Here is a 20000-nt window from a genome sequence, read left to right as displayed (position 1 = left end):
GGATGTGTCAGCATTAACACTGTTGGTTACAGGTGAAGTGTCGTGTCGCCTGTGCTGCAAGACACTAGAAACCCTTTCAAACTCCAACTTCATGTGTGTACTGCACATTCTGTTAAGTATCCTTATGGAAGAGATTGGTTGGAAGGTTTGAAAGAGATTGGCAATCCTTGTCTAAAATACACGTTCAACAAAACATGTCTGCTCTCTCTGGGCTTGAGTGGGTAATCTGCCCAGTACTGCTGGTCACCTGGTCCTATACCAGGCCTTTACTGCTGGTCACCTGGTCCTATACCAGGCCTTTACTGCTGGTCACCTGGTCCTATACCAGGCCTTTACTGCTGGTCACCTGGTCCTATACCAGGCCTTTACTGCTGGTCCACCTGGTCCTATACCAGGCCTTTACTGGCTGGTCACTTAGCAGCACCTGTGCTCCTGCAATGTCAGAGACAAAGCGTGCATGTAAAAGCTGTGATTGTGTGTGTGTTTGGTGTGTGTGTTAGTCAGTGTGCAGTGAGATGCGAGGGGGGATGCTGCAGTGAGTTTCCTAATCTCTCCAACCACCCACAGGCCTCCCCACCTAGTACCACCACCCCACAACCAATCACAGGCCTGAATCCGGCTACGCTTTCCACAGCGACTCACTCCAAAATCGAGCACCTCTGAGCCAATCACAGCCCAGAAACGGACAGCCACAGCTTTGATTGGCTGCCTTTGTTCACATGCATATTCTATAGGAACTAATTGAGACGTAAGAGAACAGCGTTTGATGTTAATCATATTAAACCCAACAATTGGTAGACAAAACCCACGTCTTAATCAGCCAGGTTAGAAAATGATGGTGTAAAACAACTGCAAACAAACTGTACTTACACCGGATATTGCACACAGATACTCTCAGTGTACACGGCCCCTGCATTGGGTACTGACTGTTTTGTACAGTACTACTTACAAAATGTAGCTGGTCTGGGTGTTTTGAATTTCCCTTTGATTTCAAGTGAGAAAATGGGATCCTTCAAACCCTGGATTATAAAACATGATGTACATGATGTGTGAGTGTGTGTGTGTGTGGGAGCAGTGATGATGTAACATCAATGTAGGTGTAGTAAAGACAGTGTAGGTGTGTGGTATGTGGGACTGTCTGTTTCCGGAGCCCAAATGTATATATTTGTGACAATTATTTCTGTGTTGAAATATACGAGAGAGGAAAAGATAGATATGAAATATGTATGTGTGTGTGGATGCGCGTGGGATTTTGACTGTGTGGGAGTCTTGTGATGCCATGCTAGGGTGGCTAAATTGCTGTGGTGACTAAGAACAAAACGCTCCTTTCTTCTGCTCGGAACAGTGAGAGAATCCAAAAAGCTCACTTTACATGACAGAGACTCAAAATAAACCGCGCGTCATATGCAACTGAGCAAGCACAGAGAAAAGGATAAGCTTTCTTCATGTTGACAAACACTGGTGGTTCAGGTTCACTTGCAGTGTTTACACAGGCTAGCTTTGGACATCACAGGAGTACCAACAGGCACACACGCGTGTGCACACACCACACACACTCGCACACACACACCACACACACTAGCACAGGCACACACATCTATTGAACACATTGTTATTATAATATCTGGTGGTATTCTACAATGCCAAACAAACCTAAGAACTGATGACGTGATCTGTTGGTGAGGGCATTAAGAGAGCGTCCGTATAATTCCAGCGGTGATTAGGCGACGTTTGAGACCAAAGTTATTCCACGTCCTGTTATTGCGGCGTTGTTGTATAAGTGGTGTTGCATAACCGTGCTCCAACACTGTTCCCAGCAGGTGTGTTTGATCAAGCCCTTTCACAAAGAACTCATTCTGCTCTTCCTCTCTCTCTCTTTCCCTCTTCATCGCCCTCTCCTTTCAGTCTCTCATCCTCCTCTTTCTCGCTCTCTTTCACCCTGCCCTTCTCCTGGACTTGTTCCCCTTGTGCTGATGATGTGCTTTGTTAGAAAGTGTTTTGTTGTGTAGAAAGTGTAGTGTTTGTTAGAAAGTGTAGTGTAGAGGCTGAGGGGGAGGCTGTGGGTGAGGTGGGCAGTCAGGGCTCCATGTTAGGGTTGCATATGTAAGGTTGTTGAGTGTTGAATGTCTGTACGGTTGGCATGGTTATATGTGTGGATGTCGTGGTTATGTAGGTATGGTCGATGTGGCTGTATGGATGGATGTTGTGGTTATGTATGTATGGTTGATGTGGGTTGATGTACGGTAGCTACGGTAGTGTGGTTGTTGTGGTTCTGTGTAGTTGTTGTGGTTCTGTGGTTTGTGCAGCGTGCAGTGAGAGCAGCATGTATTTCAGGGGCTGTGTGTGGAGCCTGGCACCTGGACAGGACACAGCTAGATGGATGACACAGTGTCCTTCCTGTCCAACACCCTCATCTATCTACCCAAACACCCCCCCCCCCCCCCCAAACAACCCTCTCACTCCTCCCTCCCTCCCTCCCTCCCCTCCTCCTCCCTTCGAGCCCTGGGGAAGGTTGGCCCAGCTTCGAGAGTTGCAGTGTGTTTCAAAGTCACTAACAAGGTGAGGCAAGCTGCAGGGGGACTCCGGTAGAAGAGAGTTCCCTCCAGCTCACTAGCCAGAGAGAGCAGGGGGTGCAAGAGGGGGTTGTGTATGTGTGTGGGGACGGGGGAACGGGACTGTGTGAGGTTGGTAGGGGTGTGGGGTGTTGGACAGACTATTGGCGATGAGGAATTAGAACAGGGTGACATAACTGTGAGGAGGAATGTGATTAGCGGGGTCTTTTCACTCTATAAATATACCCACCCAGACAGGCAGCTCCCGCACACGCAAACAAACACACCTCTCAGGTGACTGGTGGGGCCTGACTCTGCAGAGCCTGACTCTCCTGTCTCTCTCTCCTTACTGACTCTGCCGTCTCCTCCTGCTGTCTCCTCTCGTCAGCTCTTGTTAGTGCCTCTCCCGTCTCCTCTCCTCGCATCCTTTCCCCGTCTCCTCTCGTCATCTCCTTCCCTGTCTTCTCTCCTTTCTCCTCTCCTCATCTCCTGCCCTGCATCTTCTCCACCTCCACCCTCCCATATATTTGACGTCACATCCATTTAGGCTGAGAGCACCACCTACATGCTGGTCTAAAAGCAGCCCGGCTCCCGGCTCCCAGCTCCCAGCTCCAGGCTCGCACAAGCCCGCTACCGGAGAGTAGCGCTGTATCCCCCCCCCCCAGGAACCCCCGGCACTTCCAGCACATCCGCGTCTGTTGTGAACCTCCCTTCCTACACTGAGGGAGACGACCACCACGATCTCTTCCCACACTCACATACACACGCGCACACGCGCTCTCCTCTACAGCTCCTGCAGCCTCGCTAGAGCAGAGAGGTAGGCTGAAACAAACGGCTCATTAGGCTGCCTAGCTGCCGTGCTCGTACAGTTGTTGATGCTAGCTAACCCCAACTGTGGAAACGTGATGAAAGGACTCTTTTAAATCCAGCATAGGCTACATTCCACTCCAACACTGGAAAAACAAAATGAGTAATTGCTCTGCCAATCTGCCGTCAGTTGTCATTACCAGTAAACTGTTTTGGAGTAGGGTTTGTGTGTGTGTGGTGGGTGTGTGTGTGTGTGTGTGTGCGTGCGTGCGTGACTGAGAGAGTGGGGGTGTGTGTGTGTTTGCTTGGTGGTGGTGAGGTTGGTGTGTATTTGTGAGGATGGGGGTGTATGTGTGTGTGTGTATGTTTACGTGGTAGTGGTGGGAAGGAGGAGTGTGTGTTGGGAGGGGCTTAGCAGCCTGTCAGTCCCACCAAGGGGTGTCCTTCTTGGGGTCGGATCAGCCCCAGGCATCCATCCACAGTCTGCCTGTGGCCGCGGGCTTGGAAACTGCTTGGCAGGAGAGAAGAGGAGGGCAAACCTGGCTTCCAACCTGGGTGTGTAGGAGCTTTAGCCACCTAGCTTTGACCCTGCTTCTGATTGGCTGAGCACTACAAGCCCAAAGAAGGTTTAATACTACACGTTGCAGTATGGGCTCATAGACCAAGCAGCACGCCAGCCGGCCAGATGGTAACCCACTCAAACCAGGAAGTACACGTGACGTTGCACGCTATTGGAAAGAACCAGACCAATGGGAATGTCCGTTCTATATTCGCCATTTCCGCCCCTAGCTAGTAGCTTCACTGACTCCATCACCAGCCTTCGTCGGAGTAATGTCTGTCTCTCTGTCTCTCTCTTTGCACTAAGGCCATGTTCACAAACTGGGGGTGGTGAGGAACTCGGAGTGGGGAAAGTGAGTCTGTCACCAGAACTTCCTACAAACTGTGAACTCTGCACTCAGCTCAAAGCTAACTGTCTGAAACGTCTTATGTAGCGCTTCATTGCTGTTGATGAAATACTCAGCACACAAACACACACAGAACTGGGTAGAGCGCAGAACAGCACATCAGTTGACTACGCAAGCGTCCACCTCGTTTGGGTTGGTTTCACTTGCTCGCCTCAACAATCCTAAACCTGCCTCCGTGTTTAATTTTTTTTTCCTCTAAGAGCTTTTCTCTAAAAAGCCTTCTGCAGTAATAACCCCAACCCCTGAAGCACAGACAGTTCAAAAGTCAGCCAAGCTGAGTAAATATGCTCACATTCATCTGCTGACAAAGGGTTGACCAGCAATCCGATAAGCTTATTTTATCTGGGTCATCGAAATAGCATAATTCAGTGATGACCACTTGGCTAGCTATCCGTGCTGCCATTCCTGCCAAAGCATGCATAACCCAACTACGGGAATGATCGAAATATATGCAAGGATATATTTTTAGTTTGTTTTGTTTTTTACAATTCTAGTATTTTATAACAGCAAATAAAAGGAGTTTCTTGACAGATTAGCATTGAGGGGAATGAAAGTGTTAAATTAGTCAATTCCAGTCAGCACACACCCGGCAGGATTAATTTGCCTATTTCCAGTGTCCTGAAGACAATAACATGAAGAAGGTTCCAGAGAGCTAGTGAAGCAGTTACCGCCTGTAATTAAACTGTATCAGTCAGGCAAGGAAAGAACAGCTGTCTGCATTTCCCCATTGGGTTTAGCACGGTCGCATCTCTCTCTCTCTCTCTCTGTCCTTTTCTTATTCTCTAGTTATCATGCTACAGTATCTATCCCTCTCCACACACACACACAAAACCGTTGAATGCACATATTTACAAACACAAAAGGTACACAGATAATCTCTCTTTTCATCCCCCTTTCCCCCCGACCTCTGTTCATGCACACAAACACAAGCATCAAGCTGCCCTCAATACCACAAAATCCTGTGTAGCTTTTTTAGAGTTATTGCTTAACATGCCCATGGACCCGACACCACACCAGATGTGTAGAATAATCATGTGGGGGGTTTCAATGTTTCTCTGTGCCACTGTACATACACAATTGTACCGGCTAGGCATGAGAAGAGTTAGTCGAGCGCCCAGGAGCTGGAGGATTGTGTATACTGGAACAGAGCAGCACAGTAGACTACAGTAGGCAGCCGGCTCTCCTACTGTAGCCCTGTCTCAGTCACGTGGCCAGTAGGAGGTAGCTAGAGGCCTGGGGAGAGATGGCTGACTAGCCAATGGCCCTGGGACTCCAGAACACAGTCCCAACACTGGGCACGCTCCAACGCTGCCGGCGTTCGCATCGCACGCCCACGGCTTTTGTCACCCGCAACCGCCACCCGGCCCACCGCTTTCACCGATGCACACACACACACACACACACGCACACTGGATTTGCGGGGGGGGGGGGGGGAGGGGGGAGGGGGGAGGTACGGACGGAGCAGAGAAGCCGACAGTACGGAGGTCTCCTTCCACTTCTGAGAGGCAGGTTCATAGACACGGACACTGTATGTCACAGAGGACACCGTGGACCACCCTCCCCACTCCCCACCGTAGAACCCCCCACCAGAAGAACACCAGAACCCCCCCCCCCCCACACACAACGCTCTGACATGAGCGTTGTGTCCAACGAAGCAGCCTTCACGTGTTTATCGACACCAGCCTCACAAAGCTCTTTGTGTCTGTGAACACAAACATCTGCTGAGGTGTGGTCTACCTAGAGAGCCTTCAGAAGCCATCAAACACAGACAGGACGGGGGCGAACGAGCTGTACAGACTGTCTGTGTGTCTCTCTCTCTCTCCCCCCTTCTCGGAGAGCTCACACCTTCACAACACGGTATTCTGATTCAAACACCATCTGGTGAGTATGAGAGCCTCTCTGGCAGCAAGGAGACTAGACTGTGTGTGAGGGATTCAGCATCTTACTTTACAACTACTGTTGTGCCTGCGGTACCATCAAATATCCTGGCAGAAGGAACCGCGGCCAATTATTGCACGACACCCGCTCAGGGAGAAGAGGAGGAGGAGGAGAAAAAGAAGAGGAGGGGGTTGAAGAGGAGGAGGAGGAGGGAGAATTGAAGAGGAGGAGGAGGAGGGAGAGTTGAAGAGGAGGAGGAGGGAGGAGAGAAGAAAGAAAAGGAGGACAAAAGATATTGAGGAGAAAGAAGAAGATGAGGAGAAAAGGAGGAGGAGGGAAAGGAGGAGGAGGTGGAAGAGAGGCCGCTCTTGATGGGCAGCAGAGGGACTCATTCTCCCGTATCAAACAGTCGGCACAAATCGGGGCTGTGTTTCAGGAAAACAACTCTCCGGAATAGGCCTGAAGTATGGGAACCTGTGTAGACGCCATTAGGAGAGGTCCATTGACAGCACAGATGATGCGCTATGAGAAACGTCTGTGTATTCAGCCAGATTTGGTTACACCTACGGTGAAGCCTGCCCTCCAGAGAGATTGGTGAGGAGAGCTCTGATACAGCAGCAGTTCTTATTGGACTGACTCCCCACATTCACTGGCTGACTGGTTAGCTGTTGAATGTCTGGCCGATTGGCCGGCTGGTTGGTTGGCTAGCTTACTGACTGGCTAACTAACTGGCCAGCTAGCTGCATGCCTGGTTGGCTGCCTGGCTGATTGGCTGGCTGCCTGGATGGACTGGCTAGTCCTCGATGCCTTGGTTTCCTAAGCAAGACTACTTTACATAATTGTAAGCCGTTCTGCGTGCATCATTAATTCAGTTCTGACTAAAGCCATTTTATCAGTCCTTGGAGGAGTGGCAGGGTGAAGGAGAATGGGCTCCCAGCCTGCCCCCAGCCCTCGGCCTGCCCACATGAACCAGTCATGCCATGCAGAGCTGCTGTCACAAACGATAGCAGCTCATTCTCCGGCGAGGCGAGATCGTTCTCTCTGCCCCCCCTCGGCCCCGCTGTATTCTCTCTGCCTGCCCCCCCAGTTGGTATACCCCCCCACCTCTGCTCTTTGTCCTGTATGCTGGGGCAGTTGGTATGCCCCCCCCCCCACCTCCATGCCTCTCTCTTTCACTCTTCCTCCTTCTCTCCCCCTCTCCAGATCTTTGGGAGACAGGAGCTCTCTGATGGCCAGTGTGCTCAGCCTTGTTGGGGGAGTCAGTAAAGCGTGTGCTGCCCTCAGGGGCAGATCTCCGGCCCCAGCCTTAGTCAGCCTCAGATCCGGCCCCAGCCTTAGTCAGTGTCGGTCCGAGGCCCAACCTCAGCCTCTGCACCAGCCTTAGCTCCAACCACAGCCCCAACCTGAGCATCCACCTCCTCCTTCGCCCCAGACTCAGCCCCAGGCAGGAATGAATACGAAGCAATATACACCATCTTGAATGACTGTGCGAATGAGTTTGGTTTGTGAGGCAGAGAGGAGATCAGTGTATTTGAGATGATAGACCTATGAGAGAGCACGTCTCACCTATCTAGTAGAACGACTGAAAATCAAACTGATTAGGTGAACAGGCCTCTGACAGATTGGATGTTGTGTTTTATGGGTTATAATAATATCTTCTTGGGCTATGTCTTAATGCTGAGACGTAAGATGGAGCAAGTTCCATTATGTGTCAAAAGTGTGGCGTTCTTGCATTTTAACACATTTGAATACTCATTAACTCAAGCTGATGGCAAAATAAATGGTACCCCCAAAAATATATATACTAAAATTACCCACCTGCTATCTGCGGTTCCCTGCTGAAACGCAGTGAGAGCTAGCAGGCTGTATCTGTGTGTTGACGACTGCTTGGTTCGGTGCTAAAATGTTCTGAGGCGGTACTGAGGCTGCGACGGCCCATTTCCTTGTGCTCTGCAGAGCTGAGGAGCTTTACTACTGCAGACATGTGAGACAGATCCACACTGACAAGAGAACAGATTAGCCCAGGCGGCTACCTCAGGCACTGGGCTTATGAAATGCAAACACACGCACACACTACCGCACGCGCACACACACACCGTTACTGTGCAAAAGCACATATGCTTAACATTCAGGAGAAGCATTCAGAATCACAGACACACACAAACACACACACACACACAAACCGCCTATTCTGCCTTCTGAATTGTAATGAGGCAACATCCACCCTGAGGCATGCATCCTCTCATTCAACATCATTAAACTAAATAGTAATTGAGTGTGTCAACATGGCTTACTACCCCTCCAGCCGATCTGATGTGAGGTCCTCTGCTGAGCCTTCCTGAGAAAAATTACAGGAAGAAACCAGATCTGCCCCCGTGGAATTCAATCTGCCCCCCCCCCCCCCCCCCCCCCTCACCTCCCTCACCCCCGCTTTAGTAACTCATAGCAGCCCAGAACATCTGCTTACTGTAAACAACGTGGGTCTGAACCTGATCTGCACACCGGAGCTCGTTTAGACGTCTGACATTAGCTCGTCCTGTTCCAGAGGGACACATTCTGACCTCTCGGTCTCAAACACCTGATGACGGGAATGTGTGTCCGAACCACCTCTGCTACTCAATCAAAGCGAGCCCCGTGGCCCTCCTCGTACCCCTTCCCCCGCACCGTGCAGTGTCGGCATTCCAGGCCGTTCCGCCGTGACTCCATGTTATGCACAGTATATCAGAGGGGATGGTAAGTGTGGGCCCATTCCAGAGATCCCCAGCCAGTCATTTAAAACTATTGATGTAAAAGCTCTGGTGACAACACCACAGTTAGATGTGTCTGCTACAGCATCAGCCGTCAGGTACGAAAATTTATAGGTTGAGCTGCTTTTTCTGAAACTTAAAAGTAGCACGGGTGCTGACAGGAATGTCCCGCGGCCAGGTGACGTCAAGTATGTTGAAATGACAAATCTGAAATACTTTGCTAAATATGGTCAGTGGTTAGCCTCGCTCGCTTGCTAACATCTCAACTCTGTAAACACAGCGGTAGCAGCTGAGGCTAGATGCATACGTGTCTTTGGCCAGCCCCTGCCTCTCCCCTGCCTCTCCCCTGCCTCTCCCCTGCCTCTCCCCTGCCTCTCCCCTGCCTCTCCCCTGCCTCTCCCCTGGCTTCAGGTCTGTAAGTAGAAACTTTAATCATATGAATTATTCAGTTCACTCACACAAACCCTTTGCAAGTGTTTTTTTTTTCTTCTTCTTCTGTGAATGCATTTATGCAAGTGCATTTTAAAATGTATTTGTGCTTGCTTGCTTCGAGTTAGAGCACTAGAGTAAGGGTGGGCATTTGGGCCACATGTCAGCGTGTCAACAGTATCTGTCTCTTCGCGGTGCAGAGTGACACTAAAATAACACACTTAACTCATTAACCGAACGAGTCATTCATTTAGGAGTAATCACACAGTGTAACCCATGACTAAAATAAGTACTCTTACTCAACCCATTAAAAAAAATTAAGTGAAAAAAGAAAGTTGAAAAGCTGATTTGCATGGGGACTTTCATATGAGCTTGGTTCCTATTGAGAAGTTCAAGCAGTGGCTAGTGTGCACTGATAAGTGAAGGGATTACCACATCAATACAGTCAGGGGAAATTAAACCACAGTGATTTAAGATAGTGTCAGTTAATCTCAAACCACTAAAGCAGAGTACGGCTGATTAAGCGGAACTGCTTTGTTTGAACCATAGACTGCATGTTCATGCCCCGGTGAGGTGGAACTACAGACATAATCAACTAACAGACGATGGCTTGAGTCCAGATTAGATCATCCTGTTCTACTGTTCTGCACACTATGCACCTGGTTAAACACCAAGAACCACAGAAGATTTGCACCAGGCTTTTGCTTTAGGTCAAAACAGAAAAACTGTAGCAAAAACGACAAACTTGATATCCATAGACCATTTGATATGTATAAAACGGTATATAAAACGACCCACATCTCATTTCCTCCCCATGTCACATCTGACCCATAGCCCCGGCCAGTCCTGGTCGTGGAGATGAGGATGTGAGGAGTTATGTGAAGTATACAACACCAATGGTCCTACCTACAGCATACTATCACACTAAACCAATTTGAACCTCCAAAGGACTATCGTAATTAACATATCTTTAAAGTAACTACCGGTAACAAACCAAAAAGTCCCTAATTGTCACATCTGGGCAACACAAATCCTTTATCTCAGGTGAGTTCTACTCCATTACTACACAACTACAGACAGGAACCATCTCAACCTCAATAGACCGTGCCGACATTCACGAAAAAAATACAAAACACAACTCCCTTATTGTCACATTGGGATCATAGATCAAGTAGCACCACAGGAGTTGGTCCTACCAGAGGACTCAGTCCTAGTGAACCGGCAGATTTAGTGCTATCAGCAGAGTTAGTCCTACTAGACTAATCAGTCCTACCAGAGGATTCGGTCCTAGCAGCAGTTGGTCCTACCTATACTTCATCCCGGTCCTCATGCTCTGCTCGCTGGACGAGGGCACGTTCTGGACGGAGAGCTGGCCCAGGCTGCGTGCCACCATTGCCACGGCGCGGAACTTGCTCCTGGTGCCCGTGTTGGGGCTGTTGGCGTTCTGCCGGTTCAGACGTTCCTCCGTGGTCCGGCTGACCCCGCCCCGGTGCTCGGTGCAAACGAGCGACACCTGCATGGCGGCGAGCGGTCGGGCTGTGGGGCCGCGTCCACCAGACGGAAAGCGGCGTCCGTGTACGGATCAATCCACCGGTTGGCCGGTCGGTCTGCTGTCCCGCCCCACCGAATGTGGACGAAGAAGCGACTCCGACTCCAGGCGAGTAGAGGAGCGGCAGGGGTACGGAGGGAGAGAGGGATCCCAGGGAGAGTGGGAGTCGGCCGGGTTCCGTCTCTGCGTCCTCACCCTCAGCTGGGGGGTGTGGAGGCAGGGTGAGCGGAGAGCAGGCGAGGGTCCGGGAGAGGAGAGCCGAGTCCTGGTGGGATTTGGTTTCCCAGCCTAAAACAACTCCTCCTCCTCAGAGTGTTGCGGCTGAGCGACTGTCCACTCCCTCTCCTGCAGTCGCCAACAGCCGAGCGCCCACAAACTTCACACACACACACCCGCGCGCGCACACACACACACACACACCACTGTCCCGGTGCGGATACAGAGATGCGCGCAAACGCGCGAAACCCCCCCTTCAAATAACGAGGTTGCGCGCGAGCGGTCCTGCGGAATCCGGAGAGAGTTCCCAGCAGGATCGGCGTGTCCTCGGTCCCTCCGTCGGTCACACTCTCGCTCCCGCCTTCACCACAACCACACGGCGAGCGGCCCCGCTGGCGGATTCCCCCAACCCCTCCTCCTCCCGCAATTTCCTCTTAATCTGAGCTCAGCGCTGGAGATAAGACTCTGGCTCTGCCGGGCTGCAGGGAGCCAACGTGGGAGCTAACGTGCCTCCGGGTTCCAGCAGGACTCGGTCGTCGCGGTAGAGGGTCCTGTCAGGCAGCCGGGCTGAGGGCTGCACACACAGCTCCGTGGTGCTCTGAGGGGCCACCGAACATTCCCCCACTCGCAACCCCCTCCTCCGAACGTAGCCTGGATTAAACTTACATGTATGCCCCGTGCTCAGCACAAAGAGACCGGGAAAGAGAGAGAGGGAGAGAGAGAGAGGGAGGGAGAGAGGGAGGGAGAGATAGAGTGTGCAGGCTGCAGAGAGGAGGAGAGATGGGGGAGAGTGGGAGGGGATATATGAAGAGAAATATTGAGGGAGCTAGAGTGGTGTGAGAGACAGAGAGAGGCAGGGAGGCAGAGAGAGAACGCAAAGTGTGTGAAAAAGAGAGAGATAGATAGAAATGGAAACAGATCTATAAAAAGATAGGGAGAGATAGATGAGTTGTGTCTACAGAAGCCCTCATCAGAGGGCTAGTTTATGTCTGATCCACTTCTGATTCTGTCTTCCTGTTTCAGCAGTTTGATGCAATTCAGTGTTCTGCATGCTGGTTCGACCACAGTCCAGTCTAAGAGGAGGGCTGAGAGGAATGTTCTGGGTTCCAGAATGCTCCGGGTTTCAGAGTGGCCTCCGGCCCCTTGACCAAAGGGGGTCGTTCAACCTACCATGACATATTCATTATGTAACTTCATATGCCATCATCTGGAGGTCAATGCCAGGACCTGGGTGAGGCTCAGCCATCCTGCAGCTGAGGCTATAACTGCGGCCGTGGCCCCCCCCCCCCCCCCGCCTGCCTCCTCCTCCACGCCCCCCCACCTCCCCACCCCATGAAGCGTGACAGCATACATAAACAAGAATTATTCTGGGATTTTTCTTTAACTGATTAATTGCATTGTCATATCAACAACACAGCGGGGAAAAAAATACAAATAAATGGAAAGAAGAAATGCTTAGACTGTGCGCCCAATTACTGCCTGTGCGCTGCGCTATTGTGGTGATGGTGATTGACAGAACAAAGAGGACGTTCAGCGGAGGCTCGATAGTGAATGGATGAGCCTGGCTTAATATGATAATGGCGGAGGGTCAAAGTGAACAGGACTGTAACTGAAGTAAACGGTGAGGTAATTGGAGTCAAGGCGGTGTTGGCTCCGGAGCGGAATAGGGGAGAGGAGAGAGAGGTGAGGGTGGAGATGTGGAGGAGGGCAAGAGAGAGGGGGAGGAGAGTACATAGAGAGAGAGAGAGAGAGAGAGAGAGAGAGAGAGAGAGAGAGAGAGAGAGAGAGAGAGAGAGAGAGAGAAGGCAGAGAGAAAAAGAGACAGAGAGAGTAGGTGGAGAGGGGAGGGGAGAGAGAGGAAGGAGGGCAAGAGAGGGTGAGGAGGGCAGAGAGAGGTAAAAGGGCAGAGACGGGGAAGGAGCCGGGAGGGCAGGGAGAGAGGCAGGAGAACAGAGCGAGCGGGAGAAAAGTAAAGAGACTGAGAGAGAGGAGAAGAGAGCCAGTAATACAATCCCCCTGCCTTATCTAGCCCCAGCAGCGAGCTGGCCTGCCTGAGAGATAATTAAAAGAGATGGCGTCGGGAAGAGACAAGTGGTAGGCCAGTGGAAGAGGCAACCCCGTCAAGGAAGAGTGAGTGGACGAGAGACTGCCAACTGACAGCACTATTCTTAGAAACCTGACCTTCTGTTCTTCAGCACACTGAACTAGAAACCAGGAGGAAAAACTGCAGGTTTAAAAAACTGAACCTAAAATATCTATTTGATTTCACACACTCCGGTGAAATGAACCGGTAGCGTGTTTGCCTGACCTGTGTGTGTGTGTGTGTGAGGGTACTGTACGTACGTGCGTGCAGTACCCTTCGTTTACAGCTATCTTCTTGTGCGCAGGGTCCGGCTTAGGAAGAAATGCAGTTTCTCTCTTACACACACACACACACACTCTCAGGAATAACAGAGCAGTGAGGTGAGACGTATCCACCCACTCACCCCCCCTCAGCAGAAACATGACACCTCAGTCTGCTCTGCTCCTGGGCGCCTGGTTGTCGTCGTACTAGTGTAGGAACGTGTGTTTTGGATTCACTAGCGTGTATTTGGCCCAGGCAGGGCAGAGGCCAGGAGAGAGGCCAGGGAGGGTCAAGAGCGGGGGACAGGCTGTGTAATCCTCCCCCCACACACACACACACACACACACACAGTACCCTCCCTCTCTCTCTCACTCACTCACACACAAACACACCTTTTTCTCCCACATACACACCCACCCGCACACACACACCCATTTACACACACACACACACACATACACACAGCACTCTCAACCTTTCACACCCCAGACATACACACACACACACAGCCCTCTCAACCTCCCACACCCCAGACACACACACAGCCCTCTCAACCTCCCACACCCCAGACACACACACAGCCCTCTCAACCTCCCACACCCCAGACACACACACAGCCCTCTCAACCTCCCACACCCCAGACACACACACAGCCCTCTCAACCTCCCACACCCCAGACACACACACAGCCCTCTCAACCTCCCACACCCCAGACACACACACAGCACTCTCCACCTCCCACACCCCAGACACACACACAGCCCTCTCAACCTCCCACACCCCAGACACACACACAGCCCTCTCAACCTCCCACACCCCAGACACACACACAGCCCTCTCAACCTCCCACACCCCAGACACACACACAGCACTCTCCACCTCCCACACCCCAGACACACACACAGCCCTCTCAACCTCCCACACCCCAGACACACACACAGCACTCTCCACCTCCCACACCCAAGACACACGGCCGCCGCTACCAAACCACCTCGCTGCGACGGGGCAGCTGTCCCATCCGAGAAGGATACGCCGAGCGTATATCTGTGGTTACCGTTGCCAGGCGCCGAGTGATCTCCTGTCCTCATCACGGCTGAGCCTCGCGCAACTCTGTCAGGGATTGAATATCCACGCACCCCATTACCTCGGAGCGAGCCGGGGTGATCAATACAACCATGCGTCATCACACTGACCAGCCGCCCGTCACCTGCGCAGAGATCAATACGTCCACAGCGACCTGCCGGTGACTGATAGGTACATGGTGCATGAAGTCAGCCTGAGCCACTGCTGCTTGGATCAAACATGGAAAGTGCTTGTGGAGACGGTGGAGATCCACAGCTGTGAGGACCGTCAGTCACGTGTGAGTGGATGTCCCCCTTCTCTTAAAGCAGCGCTCCTAAACCTGGAGAGGGTGTTGAGTGATACCAGGGCTGACAACAGGGATGAGGAGATACACAGTCATTACAGACATTCGCATAAACAACTCCCAATTTCCCAGGAGAGCTTGACTGAATCCTTTTGAGCTTCACCGCTCTAGACTAGGTCGCCGGGACGACTGCAGCGCGACGAGGGGACCTGGGTTCGACCCCTCCCAGTCACACACTAAAGAACACTTTCCCGCCTGTGCGGAAGGATGCCGCTGGATCTCCACGGCAACACGGAGGAGAGGTGAGCGAGAGCCGTCCGGGTGTCGCTTGAGGCAGCGCACAATCATGACGGCCAGGCACCATGGCGGTAAGACTCTCCGTGCTTCAATGACCCCAGGACAGGAGTGCTCACACAGCATTAACCCTCCCTGCTCCATTCAACTGTTAGCGATGAACACGGGAGAGAAGGGAGGGGCCATAGAGGAGAGAAAAGAGAGAGAGAGAGAGGACTAGGGTGTGAGAAGGAGATTAGAGTGAGATTGAAAGAGAGAAAGAGCAAGAGAATGAGATATAGAAAGAGGGACAGAAAGAAAGGTAGAGAAAGAAAGAGAGAGGGAGAGATGGATAGAAAGAGAGAGATTGAAAGAGACAAAAAGAGAGAAAAAGAGATAGAAAGAAAGAGAGATGAAGAGAAAAAGAGATAGAAAGAAAGAGAGAGAGAGGGAAAGAGACATAAAAAGAGTAAGACAGGAAGGAGTTGGAACACGGTGCCTGACGCGTGCAGGGTTTCTCTGTTGACGGTCACAGTCAGTCAGCATCAGCGTTAGCGCGCCGCAGAGTCTCAACTTGATATCTCAAAGTCTTACTCTGGGATCAACAATGTAGCCTTTTCTGACCCCCCCTCCCCTCTCCGAGTCTGCAAACAACCCCAACTTCAAGCTACTGACGAACACTGATTCCATCTTGGTCTAATGTTACCATCGACCTGTCAGCTGTCAGCTTGTCAATGAGACCCCGGTTCAAACCCGTTTGGGTGCGTTGGCGTACGGTGATGATATAAGCCCACAGCCCATGTCCTCCACACCCCCTCCGGACAGGAGGGTTGTGATGCGAGCACACCACAGTCCTGTAGCCCCTAGATCCGCTCACTAAATAATGAAGATCAGCTCATATTGATGTTCATTGTTTTCTGGTGGGGAACACAGGTCATCTGATAGTCTGTGTTCGCCAGCAGCTTCACAACTAAGCCTAACAAAGGAATATACCCTCTCTCTCTCCCTCTCTCAATTCCCATCTACCTACCTCCCTCCCTCCCTCCACCACCCCCCCCCCCTCTCTCTCTCTCTCTCAATTCCCATCTCTCCATCTCCCTCCCTCCATCTCCCCCCCCTCTCTCTCAACTCCCATCTCTCCATCTCCCTCCATCTCCCCCCCCCCTCTCTCTCAACTCCCATCTCTCCATCTCACTCCCTCCATCTCCCCCCCCCTCTCTCTCTCTCTCTCTCTCTTCCCACTCTGCATGTCTCCAGCGTCCTCCCGCCTGCTACAGGCCTGGCCTCTGCCCCCTCTCTCTGAGTAAGAGCCCGGGGTGTGCTTAATCCCAAATCCAGCCGACCTCCCTGGCGTCCCTCTCTATCACTCCGAGGGCGTGGATGAGGACGAGGAAGGGAGAGAGAGAATAGACCGAGCCTCACGTGTGTCTCCTCCCATCACGACCACGGCGGACCACACGGTTCAGGTCCGCATGTGAGGGGAGCCGAAGCCATACACAGCTTGGCGCGAGATGACCGGAGGAATATCGGACCACTATAAATACACCGGAACAACGGTCTCGTGCTTGCTCTTGTCCGGTGCGTTTGGCTGCCGGGCAGTACACACACTTTCACATTTGTGCGCATGCACGCACACACACACACACACACACACAAACACACAAAGCTTGACAAATGGCTGGCTCTGCCCTCAGTACAGCTGGGGGCTTAGCCAATCAATAATGCCATATCATAATGATGCCTCTGGGGAGAGTCTCAGATGCCAAGCCCTTTACTGTAGTTCTAGCCTCCTGCCTTCCCCTAGCCCCAGCCTCCTGCCTCCCCTAGCCCCAGCCTCCTGCCTCCCCTAGCTCCAGGTCTAGCCTCCTGCCTCCCCTAGCCCCAGCCTCCTGCCTCCCCTAGCCCCAGCCTCCTGCCTCCCCTAGCTCCAGGTCTAGCCTCCTGCCTTCCCCTAGCCCCAGCCTCCTGCCTCCCCCTAGCCCCAGCCTCCTGCCTCCCCTAGCTCCAGCCTTCTGCCTCCCCCTAGCCCCAGCCTCCTGCCTCCCCTAGCTCCAGGTCTAGCCTCCTGCCTTCCCCTAGCCCCAGCCTCCTGCCTCCCCCTAGCCCCAGCCTCTGCCTCCCCTAGCTCCAGGTCTAGCCTCCTGCCTTCCCCTAGCCCCAGCCTCCTGCCTCCCCTAGCTCCAGCCTTCTGCCTCCCCCTAGCCCCAGCCTCCTGCCTCCCCTAGCTCCAGGTCTAGCCTCCTGCCTTCCCCTAGCCCTCTCCAGACTGGCCTGGTCTGGTTTTGTGTCTGTCCCTTCATTTAAGAACCCTCTGATCTTGAATGTCTTTATGTTTACCGTCTGTGCAGACCATCCAGATCTCTAGGCCAGAGATCAGTGAGGACCTTGGCCTGGTTCTGTCCAGACTGCTTCAGCAGGGCTGTCTGTCTGTCTGTCTGTCTGTTGAGCTTGCTGTGCTGACAAGTACATACTGACTAGCACTCCCGTCCTCAGATAGGAGAGATTCCTTTGAAGCCAGCAATCAAATCGGGGTATTAATGTCTTAAAATAACTCTCGTTCCCTGCCGGGTAAGTATTCTGCATCTCTTTCTCTCCGTCTCTCTCTCCCTCTCTCTCTCTTTTCCATCCCTTTTTCTCTACTCTTTTCATCTCCCTTTCCTTCCGTTTCCAAAACAACTCCAGTGACTGTGTCTGTCCCATGTGCTAGGAGGCCAGTGTGTGCTGCACTATCCCAGGAAAGGGGGAATCAAATGTGTGAGAAGTGTGTTGGGCGTGTGTAGTGTGTGTGTGTGTGTGTGTGTGTGTATGTGTGTGTGTGTGTGTGTGTGTAGGAGAATGATGCAGACTTGTGTTACAGCTACCCAGCTGTCAGGACGGCTTTCATTTCTACTGACTGAGGCTTTAATTGAACAACATTAGAGAGGGAGCCGAGCAACTGAGATGGACAGAGACAGATAACTGGCGGAGGATGACTGGCTGGCAAAGCAATGAGTGAGGCAGGGTGGAGAGGCAGGGTAGAGAGGTGGGACAGGGCAAAGAGGCGGGGGTAGAAAGGAGGGAAGCAGGACACAGATGAGTGAGGCAGGGTTTAGAGAGTTTAAGCAGTTAGAATCAGGATATAGAGAGGCAGAATATTTAAGAGAGAGGCAGGGTAAAGAGAAGTGAGGCTGTACAGAGTGTCAGGGTGGAGAGAGAATGGTGGGAAAAGATGCAGGGAAAAGGCAGGGAAGAGAGGCGGTCTCGATGCATTGGGGTTAAGGTGGAGAAGGAGGCAAGAACACAGAGAGGTGGTTGATGGAGAGGGTGAGAGAGATCATGTCAGGCACCTCTGGAGAAAAGCAGAGACAGACCAGGTCGTTAGATCACTCTGCTCTGCAGCCATCTCACACCTCCAGTCCAGTAGTGGAGATCAATACCAGCATGATCCATGCTGGTATTGATACATACAAGTACATTTTGTACAGTACAAATATACCTATATATTTGTCAATAAGTATGTGAACATACAAAATCATTTTAAGTACACTTCCAAGTATGTAGGAAAATATCAATGTAAAGAACATGTATTGGGCTCTCATTTAAATACATTATAATTCGATTTCAGTTTTTTTCCTTTTGGGTAGAGGGAACTGGGATCACTGCTTATGTGACATGGAGGGGCCCGCTGGGCTGCACTGACTGTGTGTGTGTGTGCGTGTGTAAGAGAGTCCATGTGTGTGTGTGCACGTGTCTGTGTTTGTGAGCGTGTGTGAGCAAGTGAGTACCGCATGTGTGTGTGTGAGCAATCTTAGCATGTGTGTGTGTGTGTGTGTGAGTTCCACACACGGCCCAGAGGAGAGCAGCGTTGGCGGCCATGCAGACCCCCCCCCCCCCAGAGCGAGGGCTTGTGTAACACGGTGTGAGCCACTGGGCTGAACTGCAGTCCATCCAGGAACCACACCGGAGACCATCATCTGAAGACACGAGATGGAGGTAGGGAGGAGGATAATCCGTCCTTTCCTCCAGTACATCCGCTCTCCTGTCTTGGAGAGTTTGTCAGCCGCGGGCCTCGTGGAGTGAGGAGAGGGGAAGCTTAGTCACTGCAGCCTAAAACGGCCCCCCTTGTTCTCTCAGGACTCGAAGCTAGAACCTTCTCACTGAATTTCCACTGAACTCAATTTCAACTGGAGAACTCCTGCTCTGGGGATCATAAATAGCAGGCCTCGTGCTACCAGTGATAAACATTTCCTTTGTCACCTACTACTTGTAACCCGAGCCGAGCGATACAGATGGCAAGAGGCCTGTGACACTGCTGAGCTGACAGGGATGGATAGAGACACACGACACCTGGAGCGTTGTGTCACTCCTTAGGCTTAAGATACGCCTCGCTCCTCGGCTCCAAACACCTAAAGAGCGTTTTCCAACTCTGCATTTGGAAAGTGTCTACATGGTCCAGGATCTGGGGGGGGGGGTCAAACCTGGGTCGAGAGCCAGCTGGCTTTCTTCCCCGGGGGGAGATGATTGGGTGGCCGACTCTCAGGGAGGCAGAAGAGACACACACACACACACAGCCCACCCCCGCACTAACCCCCATCTCCGGATCACAGATCACACGGTCAGCTAGCTGGGTCCCACTAACTTTGGAGTGATACCCACCTCTACGGTTACAGACAGTAAATCAGTGACCTCCGTATTCACAGCGGCCTGCCCTTCTTACTCAAGAGCTGAGGAGAGATTGGGTGACAGGTGCTGTTCTAGCTTCAGCTAGACCGGATCCAGAGCTGCCTCCCCAGGGGGCCTCAATAATACATGAGACACAAACAGAGTGACGAGGGAATCTTCAGAGGAACAAGTAGAGCAGAAAAAGAGGGCTACGCATCCTGGCCTGAGATGGA

General features: G+C 52.0%; 1 protein-coding gene across 1 annotated transcript in view; it reads right to left on the bottom strand.

Moving 5' to 3' along the window:
- Positions 1-11614, bottom strand: part of kcnab2a (potassium voltage-gated channel subfamily A regulatory beta subunit 2a) — a 23816-nt gene extending 12202 nt beyond the window's left edge. Inside the window, exon 1 of the mRNA XM_062461440.1 lies at positions 10686-11614. Within this exon, the coding sequence (XP_062317424.1) occupies positions 10686-10897 (212 nt within the window). The 5' untranslated portion in view covers positions 10898-11614. The remainder of the gene's footprint in view (positions 1-10685) is intronic.
- Between the last annotated feature and the right edge of the window lie 8386 nt (positions 11615-20000).

Source organism: Osmerus eperlanus, chromosome 1 (genome assembly GCF_963692335.1).
Source record: "Osmerus eperlanus chromosome 1, fOsmEpe2.1, whole genome shotgun sequence".
Taxonomy (NCBI): domain Eukaryota; kingdom Metazoa; phylum Chordata; class Actinopteri; order Osmeriformes; family Osmeridae; genus Osmerus; species Osmerus eperlanus.
The sequence above is the reverse complement of the archived record's forward strand: the minus strand, read 5'-3'. Positions and strand labels throughout refer to the sequence as shown.